Here is an 18561-nt window from a genome sequence, read left to right as displayed (position 1 = left end):
TTACCCTCTAAACTAGCAGCAACAACAATGGCTCAATCCTAAATGGGACTGACAAGCTGCTCCTGAGTTTTTTGCAGCCTCCACCCACCCATTGTCTGTGGACTGATTTTGTCGCTGAGATAGCAAAGATCCAGTCACCAAACTTTAAATATGTGTACTTGAATCTTTTAATGCAACATGGCCACCTAAAATCACAGCTCAGGGTGCAAAGTCGATGCAATTCTTATGTTATCTCATTGAAACAAAGTTAAGTTATGTATCTTATCACTACACTATGTCATTATTGGGTTAAAAAAAGAGGGAGGATCTTGGGCTGATAAACTTCCTCTATTCTAAGAAAAATCCCAAACTTTGCATCTGTTGTTCCATCAGACCAGATCACTCATACATGAAACATTTTTCTTTGGAAGTAGAGAGGAAGCAGCACACAGCAGATCACTCTCATTTATACGGTGAGTTATTCTCTGCTTATCACTATTTATTACTTGATTATGTTATTAAGTCCTTATAAACTTTTCATGTTTCACGAATTACATTTAGCCTGTAGTTTTGTATTAATTTAGATGGTAGTATACCTCTGTTTGGAATATTTCCAGAACCTACATCTATAAGTGCATGGAAAATACCAATTTACACTGAACAAAAATATAAATGCAACACTTTTGTTTTTGCTCCCATTTTTCATGAGATGAACTCAAAGATCTAAAACATTTTCTATATACACAAAATAACCATTTCTCTCAAATATTGTTCACAAATCTGAAAAAATATGGGATAGTGAGCACTTCTCCTTTGCCGAGATAATCCATCCCACCTCACAGGTGTGGCATATCAAGATGCTGATTAGACAGCATGATTATTGCACAGGTGTGCCTTAGGCTGGCCACAATAACAGGCGACTCTGAAACGTGCATTGTTATCACACAGCACAATGCCACAGATGTCGCAAGTTTTGAGGGAACGTGCAATTGGCATGCTGACAGCAGGAATGTCCACCAGAGCTGTTGCCCGTGAATTGAATGTTCATTTCTCTACCATAAGCCGTCTCCAAAGGCGTTTCAGAGAATTTGGCAGTACATCCAACCGGCCTCACAACCGCAGACCACGTGTAACCACACCAGCCCAGGACCTCCACATCCAGCATGTTCACCTCCAAGATCCTCTGAGACCAGCCACTCGGACAGCTGCTGCAACAATCGGTTTGCATAACCAAAGAATTTCTGCACAAACTGTCAGAAACCGTCTCAGGGAATCTCATCTGCATGCTCGTCGTCCTCATCGGGGTCTCGACCTGACTCCGGTTCATCATCGTAACCGACTTGAGTGGGCAAATGCTCACATTCGATGGCGTCTGGCACGTTGGAGAGGTGTTCTCTTCACGATGAATCCCGGGTTTCACTGTTCAGGGCAGATGGCAGACAGCGTGTGTGGCGTCGTGTGGGTGAGCGGTTTTCTGATGTCAATGTTGTGAATCGAGTGGCCCATGGTGGTGGTGGGGTTATGGTATGGGCAGGCGTATGTTATGGACGACGAACACAGGTGCATTTTATTGATGGCATTGTGAATGCACAGAGATACCGTGACGAGATCCTGAGGCCCATTGTTGTGCCATTCATCCACGACCATCACCTCATGTTGCAGCATGATAATGCACGGCCCCATGTTGCAAGGATCTGTACACAATTCCTGGAGGCTGAAAACATCCCAGTTCTTGCATGGCCAGCATACTCACCGGACATGTCACCCATTGAGCATGTTTGGGATGCTCTGGATCGGCGTATACGACAGCGTGTTCCAGTTCCTGCCAATATCCAGCAACTTGGCACAGCCATTGAAGAGGAGTGGACCAACATTCCACAGGCCACAATCAACAACCTGATCAACTCTATGTGAAGGAGATGTGTTGCACTGCGTGAGGCAAATGGTGGTCACACCAGATACTGACTGGTTTTCGGACCCCCCCAGACCCCCCCAATAAAGCAAAACTGCACGTTTCAGAGTCGCCTGTTATTGTGGCCAGCCTAAGGCACACCTGTGCAATAATCATGCTGTCTAATCAACATCTTGATATGCCACACCTGTGAGGTGGGATGGATTATCTCGGCAAAGGAGAAGTGCTCACTATCACAGATTTTTTTCAGATTTGTGAACAATATTTGAGAGAAATGGTTATTTTGTGTATATAGAAAATGTTTTAGATCTTTGAAAAATCATGAAAAATGGGAGCAAAAACAAAAGTGTTGCATTTATATTTTTGTTCAGTGTACATTCAGCTACAAACTATTGGTTCTAAATTATGATACACATATTTCTAGTGAAGCTCTATAATAGAAAATGCTCAACTATATTTCATATACATTTCAGTTCTACACTGAGAAGATCAAGATGTGGCCCCTATTCTGCGTTGTCTGCCTGTTGAATTTTATTGGCAGCAATATTATTAATGGGCAGACAGCATGTTCTTGTCCGGAACCTGGGCCACCTGGTATTGATGGGAAACATGGTCTTAATGGGAGAGCTGGTCTTGATGGGAAACATGGTCTTAATGGGAGAGCTGGTCTTGATGCGCTATCTGGTGGTCCAACTGGCCCACGTGGACCACCTGGTGTCTCTGGGAGACCTGGGGAACCTGCTGCTGGTCCTGGTCCTCTTGGTCAAAAAGGTGGGTATTTTCAACTTCAGCAGAGTAGTGTTCTGAAGAGTTTTATTTCTGACCAAACTCAGACCATGCTTTTTGTCTGAATTCTGGCACATTGCCACGGGCAGTACGAGAAAAATAAAGACCTTTTTGAACATTAAAGCATGTAAACGTGTCCGAGTAGAAGCACACTATACAAATGTGAACTTTAAACGTATCATAACATGTCCTCTTTAAGGCCTACTGTTACATCTATTGTGCTTGAATGGTTGGAATGCCTTTGATCGATATTGAGCTTGCTTCCCGCTAACTCCTGACCCATTAAGGTGTCCCCTAAATTCTCACTGTTGTGCCTCTTGTGTCAAGATGTTGAATGTAACACTTTATAATGTATTCATTATGAATTAACCAATAAGAAACATTGAGCATTCCCTGAGAAGGAGAATTCAGGTATTTTGTTCTCGCTCTACAGGAAATGTGGGTCCTACAGGAGATCCTGGACCAGGTGGAGGACCTGGAGTTTGCCAGGGTAAGATATTATACAATATATATATATATATATATATATACAGTATATATAACAAAACTCATTATAGTTGTGAAAAAAAATCATAAGCTTTGCTAAGCTAAACAAATGACTTTTTGTCATTTACAATAGAGTGTTCAACTCCATACTACAACATGTGCACATTTGACTGTTTTCATTGTAACATATCGCAATTGATCAAAATGATCTCAAATAGTTATTTTTTCCAAATCGAGCAGCCCTGATATAATCACATGTGAGCTCCAAAGTATTACAATTTAGGTAATTGAATTTAATGTGTTTAATCCAGATTGTGATGACTTCACAACCTTAACAGAGAGATTTTCTAAGTTCGTGCTGGGTAAGTACCTCTTTGAAACACCATAATGGCTTTTTGGAAAGTGTCTGACGTTAGCTGTTTTAAAACTCAACTGTCTTAATGTGCTCAAAAAGCTAAAATAGGGAAAACAGTGGAATAAAAAAAAACACTAGATCACGGAAACACTAGACTATATTGTTTTTTTTGGCATTAACAAAATGAAATGTCCTGTTTGGGGTTCCTGTTCACCAAGCTGCCAACCATACGGGGAAATAAAACATTGTAAGAGAACTGAGTAAATTCAAGCTTTTTTAATGTAGACATTGAGAGGAATGTAATTTGTCTGAATCAGGAGGTAAAAGAGTAAAAAGGTTTTACTGTCAGAAAAAGAACAGAGAGGAACTTGAGATTCAAAAAAACATTTTGAGTTTGTAAAAACAGTTATATTTGTTTTTTTCTGAAAATACGCTCTTCTCTTTTTAGCTATAAACTACGACTTTGTTCGGACAGTTGGTCAGAAATTATTTGTGTCCTACAAGGAGAGAGATTTTTTCTCCACTGCCGTCGAGTTCTGCACACAACAAGGCTTGGAGCTGGCTTTGCCCCAGAACGAGGAGGAGAACAACATGCTGACTCAGATCTATGGGGACATTTACAAAGAAGCCTGGATCAACGTCAACAATAACAAAGCGAAGGGGAATTTTCAAACCGATATGAAGAACCGAGCTCTGACCTTTACCAAGTGGGGGAATGGGCAGCCAGACAAATCCATCCAGGGTACCGGCTGCACAAGGTTGACAGAAAATGGCTTCTGGGAAGTGACCACTGAATGCACCAACAATGGTTACATAATTTGTCAGTTATAAAATGTAAATGAAAAAATATGTATTCGCTCATGCTTATATCCAACGAAAATAAATAAATATTCACCTCAAAGGTATGTGTAAGCATCTGATGGCCAACATCACACAAAGATATCAAACCCAGACAAGTTCTTAAAACCTTTGCCAAGTGACCTCTGATTAAAACGTATCATTTAAAACGGAATGAATCGAAGAACATAGACGAGCCTAGGCCACACTGTTTAATACATTAACATTAACTTACCAGTGTGTGCCTTTAACAAACGTCATTATTCGGGAAAATTCACAATATGGTATAGTTGTGTATTCATGTGTTAATAAGACCACTTTTCAAATAAATTCAGTCAATTAAAGTTGGAAAAACGTTCTAACGTATCTTAGTTGATAAGAAAAAAACCCAATGACCTGTTTACATCACAAGATAGAAATACACCCTTTCTATTTCTCCTTATTATAATCAATGTGAGGCTTCTGTTTTAAGGGATGAGCTGCCAACAGTCACAAGCATCATTTACATACATTTGATTGATTTTCCTAATTTATAACTGAACTTAGTGAGCTGCCCAGCCTTCATACGTTGAAAAAAGTTTGGACACCCCTGTTCTAGATTCAAAAAATGATTACCTTTTGACCTCATGTCTGTGGCATTACCTTACACCCATTTGTTCTAAGGTAAGGTCTTTAAAAAGTCAAGTATAGCTAAAATAGCTAAAACAGCTGTTAGCCGTGTGATTTACTCAAGTAGGAGTAAATGGTGTATTTGTTAGGGACTATTTCCTGCTGCGGATTCAGGGTGTTGGAGGGTATTTACTAAGGCTAAAATAAACTGTGACCATAGTAATGAGGCCATGTCACTCCTGTGAGGTGATGCTGTGTTCTTGCACAAAGTGGAAGCTCTGATGCACAGAAAAAAAGCTCCTCGGTATAAGACCAATGCTTATTGGTTTTTTCATGGGAATTCTTGCAAATATAAAAAATATCAGTAGATTCATTATGTAATATCTTGTTGAGCAATATGAGAATATCAGCTTCCCAACAAATGCCAAAACTGTTCCAGAAATTATTTTCTAAAAGAGATGCTAACTAGACACCCAGCTTTTAAACAGTGTAATCCTACTAAACCGAGAAAACCTAGATGTTGAGAGACACTTGCAGACACAAAGATCCATACACATTCCCACCAATCAACAAATTCCAACACCAGCCAAGAGGAGCCAAAACACACACACCCCCTCATCATTGTGTTGATTTTGCTCCATCTCCAGCTTTCATTTGGGTGTTTTATCTTTTGCTTACTGGTGGGTTTTATTCTCACTGGCTCAAAGCGGATTTGATTGCTATTCAAATAAATAAAAGACAAGATAATCATCAACACTATGTTTGCAGGATTCCATCATTTTTTTGCTTTAGAAGTCATAAATTAATCATATTTCATTGTAAATCTGGGCTGACATATTGTTAATAATGAACTTCTTAATTTTTTTTAACTAAATCAAGAAATCACTTTGGGGTCTCGGACCTAGTGACAGATTTGTTCACCATGCTGTGGATGAGATTGCACTGGTATTATTATTGGAAACATTTGTATTCAAATATAATGCAACAATAAGTGCAGTACAAAAAATATATCCGCTATATCCACTTTATCCGCTTGGGTTCACTTGTCAATTGTCATCATCACACAATACAACAGGAAAGCTAAAGCTGATTCCCAAATACTTTATTTTTTCTGTTCTGATATCATCGCACACAGCACCAGGCTTAGTGAGAGTTGTAGTCCAGATGGCACGGAGCAAAAGAGGCATGGTCTTTATAAACTGGGGCCTCCACTCTCACAGGGATCAGACAATAGATTACAAGAGATTAGTGACAGGCTACTGATCCTTGGTGGTCAGATGATGTATTACAATCATTGTTAATCAAGCAAGCTGCAAACCCTGAGCTTTGGTTGTGTTTACAAGAAAAGCTGGTACCCGGGACCCGAAAGTGGCGTAGCCTAAGTCGATATATGCTGTATTCAACAGATAAACTAACGCAAACTAACTGTATCACTATAACATGATGATGATGATGATGGTGATAAAGAATGCATCTAACGTTCCGCTGTTCATTATAATACAAAAACAGTGCATTAAACAAACCATCATGCTCTTACTTTGAAACCATGCGGAAATGTCGTCATCAGCAGGCCATCACGTGGTTTCCGAAAATAACCGAGTGACACGAGTAGATTTTAGCCGAGACCGGCGGAACATTTGTCTCAAAACAGTGGCCGTTTCTCAATCTCGAGGATTCTGGCTTCCAAGCCAATATTTCAAGGATGCTACGTCATCGAGTGCCGCCGAAGGACTGTTCCAATCTCCAGCATACTTGTAATTCCACCGAGGAATCCTTGGTTTGGGGGAGATTTCGAGGCTGCACATGGGTAGACTTCGCGTCCTTAAAATCCCCACAATGCTTTGCGCACGGACCAATTTCAAAAACTCTTGCGGAGAATTGCTGAACCGACGTAGCACACATTTAAATGTCAGTATGTAGTGGCGTCGAACATGTGTTGGTAAATATGTTACTTTGTTACATTTGTTTGTTATCACGAAAAATGTGTTCCGTGAAAGTAAAGCAAGTTCATAATTAGATAGACATCGTGAGGTATTTATTTTCGGTACAGTTTATGTTGAAACCGTTAGAGCAGTGGTTCTCAAACTTTTTCTGTCAGGCCCCCCCTTTGGAGAAAAAAAAAAGTCGGGCCCCCCCAACACAAATAGTCAGGCTCAGTGGCGGCGCCAGAGATTTATTTTGGGGGTGCTGTAGGGTAGCTTGACGTTTCATAGAGGGTGCTCAAACATTTAGGGTTTCCCATTAATGTACCGGTCGCTACAGTTGAATGTTCTACTGCAACAATCCCCACGCAAATACACAATGTACCCGCGACAGTTACAATGAAGGCTCGATATCAGCTCACGGCATATAGGTGTAAGCAGGGGTAAAGTGCTATTTTTACAGGTGGTGTGTGGACCTCACATAGGGGGGTCCGGGGGCAAGCTCCCCCGGGAAGATTTATTTTTATGCATCAATCTGGTGCACTTTGAGAGCAAAATGAAGAGATCTATGGATAGCCTACATCTCTCAACACCCATTTGAAACAGAACTGTAAACAGATTTACTTTTTCTTTATGGATATTTTACAAATCACCCTTTTAAAACTGTATTCTTGTTTTACTGTCATATAGTACTATTTCATACCTGTTTTTCATTTATTCTCTTATTTTTGTATAACTATAATGATCATATAAACGTGTGCCTCGGAAATAATTGTTTACATTAATGGTGACCAAAACGTTTGAGACCCACTGAGAGAGTTCTTTAGCTCACTGAGTCTCTCAGTCTGACAGGAGAGGACTCTCCTCCACTTTGTTGTTGAAAAAACTCCTTATATCTGTTAGCGTAGCTCGCTAGCACCAGAAGCTAACAACAACGATCTCCAGTAGCCTACCGGTGGGCTCTCTCTCTCGCGCACACAACATGGCTCGTTCCACACACACACACACACACACACACACACACACACACACACACACACACACACACACACACACACACACACACACACACACACACACACACACACACACACACACACACAGAGTCGAGCTTTAATGAAACACAGAGACCCAGACGTAATAGTACTGCATCATATTATTTTCGAATCAATAATTTTTCAAATTATGATTTTTTTATCTTTTTTTTTTAATTTATTTTTTTAATAACCATTTTTCCTCCTGGTCTCTCGCGCCCCCCCCTGGCATGCCTCTGCGCCCCAAAAAGTGCTTAAATTTCACGTGTGCTAACAGTCCAGCCGTGACGACATCTACGTGACAGTTTTGAGATTTCTCCAAATGCCGTTGCCATAGTAACACAAGACTCGCCATGAACCATGGTTTTCTTATAACTTCAGGGAAAATGCTCCAAACGGCAAAAAACTTCACAGGTTTGGGAACGATGCAGCCATCAACACATCTAAGCATATTATGGGGTGTCATCAAATACCGTTGCCATGGCGACAGGTCATTGCAATCAAGTTAGTTCAAAAGTTTGCAGTTCAAATATTCTACTGCTTATCCAAGCCTTTTTACTTTATTGAATTCTCTTATCACACATTCAAGCCCCCAGTGTTCATGTATCATTTCAATCTAAATTCTTCACTTTCTTCTTACACATTACATTTCAGCATAGCAGTTTATCAATCAATCAATCAATGTTTATTTATATAGCCCAATATCACAAATGTTACATTTGTCTCAGTGGACTTCACACAGTTTGTACAGAATATCAGTATGACAATACGACACCCTCTGTCCTTAGACCCTCACATCGTACAAGGAAAAACTTCCGGAGAAAACCCACAGTTTAAAGGGAAAAATGGGAGAAACCTCAGGGAGAGCAACAGAGGAGGGATCCCTCTCCCAGGACGGACAGACGTGCAATAGATGCCGTGTGTAAATTGAAAAGATAATACATTTGCAACATAGGTAGTCCAAATGTTTGGAAATGCATGTGTGTATAATAGGAAGATGAATCCATGAGGATATCCATCCAGGACCACAGCAACAGGCACAGCCATGACTCAAGATCCAGGTCTCGCGATCCAGGACACAGGACCGCAGCAACAGGATCATCCATGACTCCGGATCCCAGCGTATATAGACACCAAAAAGAAAGAGATTTGGGGAAGCTGGGTTAATTGGAACATGAGAGTACACAGGTAGGCTATAGACAGAGAGAAGGAAGAAGTAAGATGTCCCCCGACAAAACCAAGCCTATATCAGCAAAACTAGAGGCTGAATCTAATCAGCCCTAACTATAAACTTTATCAAAAAGGAAGGTCTTAAACGCACTCTTAAAAATAGATTTTCAGCATAAAGCATTCCTACTAGCAATTTCTTCAGGAATTGCATTGTCTTTATTTCTAAAACTGCTACTGTAAACTTCTTTATCTTTATGAAACGATTGCGGGTTTCCCTTCCCGTTTCCAAGCCGCAACAGTGATGCATGCCTCTGTTAATGCTGAAGAAGCAAAACTAACAAAAGATAGTTTTGTGAGTTGACGTCTTTATTATTCTCCTATAGGGAAAAGGTCAATATCACTACAGCTAACCATCTCATCATCAATCCATAGGCTAACATTAGGACATTTATCATTAGCCTTAAACAATACTTTCATGATGGGGGATTCAGGGGAAGTTAGCATAGGGTGGCGATGTGACGCTCTTCCTTCAGATTGGTTTCACGTGATTAAGAAAAATGTTCAACTCAGCAGAACCGCGGGTGGGTACAGTTTGTCCAGAGCAGGGTTCATGACGAGACTACTGAGTGTTTGCTGTGCAGCGCTGCAGGGGATCACGATGGAGAAAGTGCTTGTGCTCCCACTGTTTCTCCTCCTTTCAGCATTAACAGGTGAGAACGTGCTCTCAGAGGGTTTGGTTGGATGGCTGCAGAGGTGCGAAGTACATTTACTCAAGTACTGTACTTAAGTACAATTGTGAGGTACTTGTACTTTACTTGAGCATGTCCATGTTATGCTACAAATCAGAGGTAAATGGTGTACTTTTGCTCCACTACATTTAATTAATACCTTTAGTTATTTTACAAATTTGGATAATGATGTGTGATATAATCAACACTTAAATCAGAATTTAGTTACACCTGGAGTAAATTCATAAGCTACCCTGCTGCAGTATACAGAGTCATTGAAACTAGCTGCGCCTTTACCAACTTTGATAACATTTGAATGCATCAATTGTTTTAATCAGAACATATAAGATTATTCTGAAATGGGCCAATCTGCACAATGAGTCCTTTAACTTGTATTTACTTTAAGTATATTTTGATGCTAATACTTTTGTACTTTTACTTGATTAACACTTTGAAAGCAGAACTTTTACTTGTAACAGAGTATTCCTACACTCTGGTACTTCTACTTTTACTCAAGTACAAGATTTGAGTACTTCTCCCACCTCTGGATGGCTTGATAGATGGATAGACAGGCTTGGGGAGTAATGGATTACATATAATGGGATTACGTAATCAGGATACAAAAAAAGGTAACTGTGTTCCGTTACAGGTTGTATTTTTTCTTTGTAAGCTATACTGTTATTTAGGCTTATACTGTTAGGTTGAATCTATATACCTACCATCTGAATTTGCTTTTATGTTTTTCACTTTCTTTGTTACATTTTTTGGGTTATTGTTATGTATTAATCTAAAATGGAGCATTTCTGTTTTTTTTAAACTATAGTTTGGGTCCATGCCTCTGAAATGTAGTGTGAAATGATAGCATCAGAACATGTAAATGCTTAATAAAGTATGCTAAAAATAGGCTTAAAATACTGGAAGAGTGCTGGAATAAATCTGTAGGGAAAAACCACCAAGAATGAATCTTCATTGATGTCCTGACTGCCCCCAAAATACAATAACTGCACAGACTGTTTCTATGCTATATAGTGGCATACAGATATGATCACCATGGATATTGTCTGACATTGTGCAACTATTGCATACACTTTTAAATGTTGGATACATTTGCCAATCATTTATTTTCTTTAAGCTTGTTATTTTAGTTTGATCTTTGATGGAAAATGCATTAACAGGCAGCAAAACAATTAGGTTGTGGTTAGAAACCGCAGCTACACAAACTGTCAAATAAGACAACCTAGTTTTATTTTGTAATCAAACATGTGATTCAACAGTCAATTCAGATTTGGCTTCTCTTCTTTTCACATGCACTGTACCTCTGTCCATCTGAGTATCTCACCAACTTTTTCTCACAAGCCAATCAAAGCAGACATGTAATAATAGTGTTTATGTAGGAACTATTTTCTTTCCTTATCACCAAGCAGAAGGAAGCATAATTCTATAGGACAGGGGTGTCAAACTCAAGGCCCGGGGCTCATTCTATGTGGCCCCGCCAGAGCTCTGAAATAAGATAATATGTTTATTATACGGTTACATGCCGATTTACAGAAGCACGTTGTCCATAAAGTACATGTCCCACAATGCATCTCAAATATGCCTTTTTTTCCAGAATTTGACTTTTCTTTCTTCAAAATGTGCCTTTTTCTTAGAATTTGCCTTTTTTTCAAAATATCACTTGTTTTTTTCAAAATGTCAATCTTTTTTTTTTTTACTTTCAGAATTTGGCTTTTCTTGTTAAATAATTTTGTGACATTCTCACTGAAGAGACTTGCAATTATTTGCCCAAGACTTCTGCTTTCAGACATAGTTATTTATGAAGTTATTACCCTATCTGATAATAATCCAATGCAGAGGCAATAATGTAATATAATACATTATTTATATATATTAAATATTTATATATTACATCACATGTTAGACTTACATACTCAATACTGTGGGCAATCCCCACAGGAGCAATTTGGGGTGAAGTGTCTTGCCTAGGGACACAACGACATGCTGACTGCAGTGGGGTTTGAACCTGTGCTCCCCTGATCCGAACACCAATGCACTAGCCCACTGCGCCACACGCCTCCATATATGTATTTTTACATAGTCTTAAAGTTACAACCGGCCCTTTGAGTGCAACCATAATGCTGATGTGGCCCGCGATGAAGTTGAGTTTGACACCCCTGCTCTCGGACATGAAACTCCCCTGAGTCTCTGTACCAGCTCAGCTGAAGGAGAAAACGTGTGAAATGTGTAATTCTTGCGCTGTCCCCAGTATGATACCTGCATAGATGTGAGTTTCCTTCCTTGTTTTGATATACTTGAAAGGAGATAGTTCCCACATGAAACTGCCCATAACAAAATGTCAGTCTTATATTCAGTAACCGACTCATGATTTCTGTAAAGAGACATTGCTGTTGTTTTTTTCCAATGTTTTTGAGAATTACAACCCAAGTGCCATCTAGATTCATTATTTTTGAGAGCAATCATCTTTCCAGTCAATATACAGTATAACATTATACAATCTAGGGTGACACACTGAACATATACTGTAAGTGACAAGCCATAGGCCAGTTCAAGTTTTTATAAAGATAACCTTTATAACTACCCAATGTGTGACACTCATTTGCAGGTGTGTGTCCCCGGAGCCCCACAGAGATTTATGTGGAAGCTGGTGAGATGGTGGCGCTGAACTGCCGTCTGAATGGAGAGGATAATCACCGTGATGCTGAGCTGATCTGGACCAGTCCCTCCAGTCAGGAGATGGATCAGACTCCCAACATGTCGTCAGCTGAGCAGAGAAACAGGGACCTGCTGGTTCATGGGAGGAGCCTGGTGATTCTCAACGCCACTGCAAACCACCAGGGGAATTACTCCTGCTCTCTGGGGTAAACACTTATCAGTGCTACCTATATTATTACTTTATTTAAGGTCTGACAGTATACCAAATGTGGCATAAGTATCTTTGTGCATTTAGCTGCCAGTCATGCAGATGGACTCCTAAAATTAGAACGCATTTATATTTATAGTCCTGGATGTCTTCATACAAAGCAAGCTAGTAATGACGGACAATAACCAGATCCCAGGGACGCCTCCCCTGAAGTCTTCATTTGAAAACCAAATACATCACAAAGAGACATCAAAGCTTTCCTGTTTCCTGAACTGTTCACAGCTTTCTAATAACCATATCAAGATACAAATGTTGAGTTTCATGTGCAAATCTTGTAAAATGATACCAAAACTACGAGAGGGAAATGTATAATTGAGAAACTGATTTATTTTCACATTCATTATGAGTGTTTGGTATTCAGATGTAAAGTGAAACATTTATATTAACTTTCTTCCTTATTGTCATGACAGCAACTCCAGCAGCCAGCTCTGGTTCAGGGTGACAGTTACCACAAAGCAGAGAAACGAAAGCACCTACCCTCAAATATGTTATACACGGGAGGTCTGCAGATTGATTTGTCCTAATGTAAACGCACCTGCTGCAACCAGCAACAACGACATTTGGCACAAGGTATAAGCACAACATATTCCCACACATTGGTCTGGTGGTCATTGTTCTGAAAGAACGTTTTAGCCCATGTTATGAATAGGGTTGGGTATCGTTTGAATTTCCACGATTCCGATTCCGATTCCGATTCTACTTTTCGATTCCGGTTCTTAACGGTTCTCGATTCCGATTCTTTGAGGGGCAGGGTAAAAAAATGATACATGCTTCTTCCACCAAAAAAATTACATTTATTCGAGAAACTTTTACACAGGTTAGTTTAAAGTAATATTCACATTAATCAGTCTGTTTATATTCACTGCTATGTAACTTTAACCTGAGAACCCCTGAAGCTACAACAGTCCAACTTTTAAAAACAGTTCTTGTTGAGAAAAACAAGCATATCTGCCTCTCAGGCATACCGGGAAGAAATGTTTGAACATTTTGAAGTAAAATGCTTCAATCTGGTGCACACGCAGAATTACTAGAGACTAGATCTAGGGGGTACAACTCCAAACACCCATATGAAAAAGATCGGTTTACATTTGAATAATTAAATAACAAATAGCCTACATGTAATGCATTTTATTTTTGTTGTTCATTCATATCTTATTTTACTATTTTATTTATGCATATTTTTTTATCTCTCCAGTTTAAAACGATATGTCTGGTTTACTGTCCTATAGTTTACATTGGAATGATTTCAAACCTGTTTTATCCCAATAATTATAAAGGAGTGCCTTGGAAATATGTGTTTACATAAATTGTGATCAAAACGTTTGAGACCCACTGAGATAACTTAGACTAAAGTGAACTATCTAAACACTGAGAGTCCTTTACCTCACTGAGCTGAAGTTATCAGCCTCTCAGTCTGACTGGAGAGGACTCTCCCTCCACATCATTGTAGAAACATCTTCTTCTTCTTCCGTTAGAGCAGCTAGCACCAGATGCTAATAACAACAGCGCCGGTTCCAGTGCACCCTCGTGAGCTGCGGTTGCCAGATAAGCCAACATCCCCCATTTTCATCACTTGCAGCGCCCATCGTACAGGGCAAATGAAAAGTGTAACCGGGATGAAAAGGGTGTTACATTTACTTAATTATGAATGTTGTTACATCAAGGCCTAAAATTAGGATGAGCACCAACGGTCAAAACATTTATTTTTTCTCCCAGAGCTGTCAGCGCAGCGCCTCCACAGATCTGGCGCCCTAGGCGAACATTTATAATGCCAGTGCGACGGGCCGGCCCTGGTCTCAGGTTACACTGTAGGAAGTGTAGGTACAACGCTACATTTCCCGCCCCGCTGCAGTCATGCAGTAGGCTACGGAGAGCGGCGAGAAACATTTCCTCAGGAATCGAAAAGCGGAACCGAAATTCACATTTCTAAATGATACCGTTGGAATCGAAATGTTGGAACCGGTTCCGAACCGGAACCGGTTCTCGGTATCCAACCCTAGTTATGAACCAATTTGAAATATAATGCATTATCTATATTTAAAGGTGGGGTAGGTAATTTTGGAGAAACCAGCTCGAGTGAGCTAGAATTTGAAAATACACAGCTGGAAAAAATTTGCCACTTCCTTACAGAGCCCCTCCTCCAACACACACAAACGCGCACATGACCAATGAGAGCACGAGAGAAGTTTGTGCACAGATGGAAGGCTGGCAGGCAGGTAGGCCATCCAGTTACTTTAGCCGGGCCGGCTAAAATGATTGGTCATGTTTTTTACAGTACTACGGCTTCCACAGGTGACATTTTTTTATGAATTTTTTGTCAAAGCACTTCAGATATTCATTGCTATCGGGATGTTAAGAGCATTCCATGGAATATAACAAAAAGCGTATCTTGAGCCGGTTTCTCAAACTTACCTACCCCACCTTTAAGGCTCGTTTTCATTCACTTTTTTTAAAATACAGCTTCATTTTCCTTGTAGGAAGGCGAGTCATCGCCAAAAGCCAGTTACTTCTCAAGTGTTGAAGAGAAGGACCATGGTGTCTACACCTGTACCAGATCTTACCTGTATTATGGACAAATATATAACATGACCTTTACAGTGGTGCTTGATATCCAACCAAAGGGTAAGAAAAACACGTGTATGTATGTATATGTTTACTTTTGTATTTTGAAGAAATCACAATGTAAAATGTTTCCACCCTTTCTTCACCCAGAAAAACCTGTAAAATATCCTGTGTTCATGTCACCAAAAAGTGGTGTAATTAATGTACATTTGGGTGAGCATACATCTTGAAGCGTGGATACACACACATGGATGAACACACGTATTTACCCTCTTACTAAATGAACAAATTATGGAACTGTGTAAACTCTTTTTCTAGGCTCTCCAAAGGTGATTGATTGTGAAGTTCTCATGGATTCGGAATTTGATGAGGTGTTCTGGTTTAGCACTGATTCATTTGTGGAAACTAACAGCAGCTTTCCCGTTTTCTACAATTACACAAAGTAAATGTTTCATACAAATATACCGGCAAGTTCAAATGTTATACAGTCCATAGCCAGATATTCACACACACACCTATCATAACTAACACCTGTACTTTCCCTTTCCTTTCCAGGGAAATAAATGGCGAAGAGATAAAGATGACGGCATCTCTAGTTTTCAAAAAGGTGTCAGATGAGGATCTATTAAAAAATTACACCTGTAAACTGCAAACTGTTGCTGGACCCTTAACAAGTGTCACCATCAGCTTGTCCCAAAAACGTATGTAAGAAGGACGGATAGATATAATTCATGTTCATATCCTTCCCTCAAATTTTACATAAACTCATAGTGGTACTTTTTAAGTGGGCTGAGTCAAAATATAAAATCAGAAATGTTAGTTAGAGTTAGCTTTCGTTCAAGTGACTGTCTACGACCATTATAATAATTTGAAATGACTGTTTAATACAAATATGTTTCCACTGTTATCTCCCCACAGATTCCCCTTCTCATGTTCCCCTGGCTCTTGGCATTGTTGGCTTTGTGGTGATGATTTTGGCAGTAGTTGTCTATGTGAGGTTCAAAATGATCAGCATGCGTAAAAATCAGACTATACTTAGGAGTTAGGACATATTAAAATTGCAATTGTTTTTGCCTATCCATATGTTCTAAAGAAATGGGGGGCAGCATTTCACCTCTACTACTGGGTCCATGCGATCTAAATATACAGTCAATATATCTAAAAAAATAAGGTCAGTAACCCAGGGTCAGACCCCCGCTAGAGTTGTTGGTTAGCATGCCAATTTCAGTATGTAGAAATTCAATACATTCAATCTTTAACATAACTAATCACTGTAAACTCTTCACATTCCGTTGATAATGTAGATATCTGTTCTAATGTTTTAAAGGGGAGGGGGGCATTTGTGTTTGTTCTTTGCTGGTGAACGCAGCACCAGGCATGAAGTTTTGTGTTCCTGTAAAAGAATATGGAAGGCTAAGAAATAAAACTTCTGTTTATTTTTTAAAGAAAACCCTCTCTCCCCATATTGTTTTTTCACCTGCACCTCACATTGTAACAGTGACGCGTCGTACAGTATATATTTAAGTTAAGTCATACTGCAAGTAAGCTTGCCAACTATATTTAACAGATCATTTATATTTAACGTGAATTGTTATAATAGTTTACAGATTTTCAGGATTCAAAATTAACAACTTTTATTTAATCACTTTAACTAATGTTACACACTGATTTTCTCCACCCGCTCTTCCTCAACATCACTTATTTTCCTGTAATCCTGGTAAAATGCAGTGACTTAGTGAAGTGGTGTCCGCCCCATTTATCATCTCTCCCAACTACCCACAGGTGATGGGCCCCTGTTTGTTTGAACGCATGGGGAACAGACTTTTTCACAGCAGTCATATTGACTTGTCATTGTGATAAAAAGAAATGTGTTGTTGATCTTAACCATTTCATTCATCAATAATTATAGTATGTATTCGTGTATTTCCTTCAGTGAAATGTCAGAGTGTTGTGTGGAAAAGGCCTGGTGGGCTATACAGGAAAGATGTAAAATATTAAAAGAGCATCAAATTCAGTGCCTTGTTTTTTTCATTTATTGTTGTATGGGGAGCCCATGCTCTGTGAACTGCTGAAGCACAATAAGGATATTTCAGGTGAATGGAAACCTTTTGTCTTGTGCCACCTAGTGGGTGCCTTTCAGATGACCTATTTTGCGCTAACAAATGTGCACATTGCATTTCCTGTGACTTCTTCACAACAAAAAACACCCTTGTGTTTTCTCAGTTGCACACTTGAAAATCAAAATAAAGTTTATTTTCGTGTTGGATTTCACTTAAAAGGGAGTCGCCTTGGTGTTATGGGTCATGTTACAATACAGTTACAAAATATAAAGTGTGCTGTTTCTGCATTCCTACCTGTTGATCATCTCACAGTGCTTTTGATATTTTCTTGTGACACCCAACTGTATAAGTTGTATAATTAGCTCCACCATGACAACATTTAAGTTTACATGCAGATGAATCAGTTATACTATTCCAATAATATATGCAACTTATTACTTGAGACGTGTTGTGTACTTTGATATTTGACATGTGTCAAATGTTTCTGATCATTTCTGAAAGCTATATAATTAAGATTTTAAACACATGTTGGAATGGAAGACTTGCAGAGGAGTATTTTCTCATCTTGGTATTGCTACTTTTACTTAAGTAAATAATATTGCATCTGCATAGAACAGTTTCACATAATTAGAAACAACTGATGTTCCTTCAATACTCCTTTTATTAATTGTGTCGAAAGCAAATTCTAAAATCCACTTTCATTCAAATCTAAATCTCATTTTGAATCAGTGGTGCTATCTTTTGTCTAGCTTATCCTTTTTCTTTTTTTTCTTTTATTCCCTGTTTATTTTTTTAATTGTATCCATACTTGTTGAGCCTTGTTGGACTGACCTAACCAGTTTCCTGACCTAAGCCAGAGACTGGACCAGTTTTCCTGCCATGAGGAACATTGAATCATTGCGCGTGATCTTTTCCTGTTGACCCCCTGTCAATATTGTGAATGCGTCGATTTTTATCATTTTCGCTGGTTATTATTACTAAAACTGCTAATATAAACTTCTCTACATCTTTATGAAACGATTGCGGGTTTCCCTTCCCGTTTCCAAGCCGCAACAGTGATGCCTCTGTCAATGCTGAAGAAGCGAAACTAACAAAAGATAGTTTTGTTAGTTGACGTCTATATTATTCTCCTATAGGGAAAAGGTCAATATCACGACAGCTAACCGTCTCATCATCAATCCAT

At 39.3% G+C, this 18561-nt stretch overlaps 2 protein-coding genes across 3 annotated transcripts; both read left to right on the top strand.

Moving 5' to 3' along the window:
• The first annotated feature begins 355 nt into the window (after window positions 1-355).
• On the top strand, window positions 356-5718 carry LOC117448015 (mannose-binding protein C-like). Its single transcript, XM_034085069.1, has 5 exons — window positions 356-452; window positions 2365-2662; window positions 3111-3167; window positions 3475-3525; window positions 3967-5718. The coding sequence occupies exons 2-5, from the start codon at window positions 2386-2388 to the stop codon at window positions 4347-4349; spliced, it is 768 nt and encodes a 255-aa protein (XP_033940960.1). The 5' UTR covers window positions 356-452; window positions 2365-2385; the 3' UTR covers window positions 4350-5718.
• A 3685-nt stretch (window positions 5719-9403) lies between these two features.
• Window positions 9404-17332, top strand: LOC117448696 (interleukin-1 receptor type 2-like). Of its 2 annotated transcripts, XM_034086047.2 has the most exons (8): window positions 9404-9800; window positions 12439-12694; window positions 13167-13326; window positions 15234-15378; window positions 15469-15531; window positions 15637-15760; window positions 15874-16019; window positions 16237-17332. In XM_034086047.2, exons 1-8 carry the CDS (start codon window positions 9566-9568, stop codon window positions 16362-16364), a joined length of 1257 nt encoding a protein of 418 aa, XP_033941938.1. In that variant the 5' UTR covers window positions 9404-9565; the 3' UTR covers window positions 16365-17332. The 2 variants fall into 2 exon arrangements, with proteins under 2 accessions (XP_033941938.1, XP_033941939.1); XM_034086048.2 differs by lacking the exon at window positions 15469-15531 and having other exon boundaries at window positions 9405-9800.
• Window positions 17333-18561: the final 1229 nt, after the last annotated feature.

This window comes from Pseudochaenichthys georgianus, chromosome 6 (genome assembly GCF_902827115.2).
Source record: "Pseudochaenichthys georgianus chromosome 6, fPseGeo1.2, whole genome shotgun sequence".
NCBI classification, from domain to species: domain Eukaryota; kingdom Metazoa; phylum Chordata; class Actinopteri; order Perciformes; family Channichthyidae; genus Pseudochaenichthys; species Pseudochaenichthys georgianus.
Note: the sequence above shows the minus strand (reverse complement) of the source record. Positions and strands in the feature narration are given on the sequence as shown.

Coding starts and splice junctions, on each gene's coding strand:
- LOC117448015 (XM_034085069.1), top strand. CDS start 2,386: ATGTGGCCCCTATTCTGCGTTGTCTGCCTGTTGAATTTTATTGGCAGC. Junction 2,663..3,110: donor TGGTCCTCTTGGTCAAAAAG/GTGGGTATTTTC, acceptor CTCGCTCTACAG/GAAATGTGGGTCCTACAGGA. Junction 3,526..3,966: donor ATTTTCTAAGTTCGTGCTGG/GTAAGTACCTCT, acceptor TTCTCTTTTTAG/CTATAAACTACGACTTTGTT.
- LOC117448696 (XM_034086047.2), top strand. CDS start 9,566: ATGATGGGGGATTCAGGGGAAGTTAGCATAGGGTGGCGATGTGACGCT. Junction 13,327..15,233: donor ACAACGACATTTGGCACAAG/GTATAAGCACAA, acceptor TTTTCCTTGTAG/GAAGGCGAGTCATCGCCAAA. Junction 16,020..16,236: donor CATCAGCTTGTCCCAAAAAC/GTATGTAAGAAG, acceptor ATCTCCCCACAG/ATTCCCCTTCTCATGTTCCC.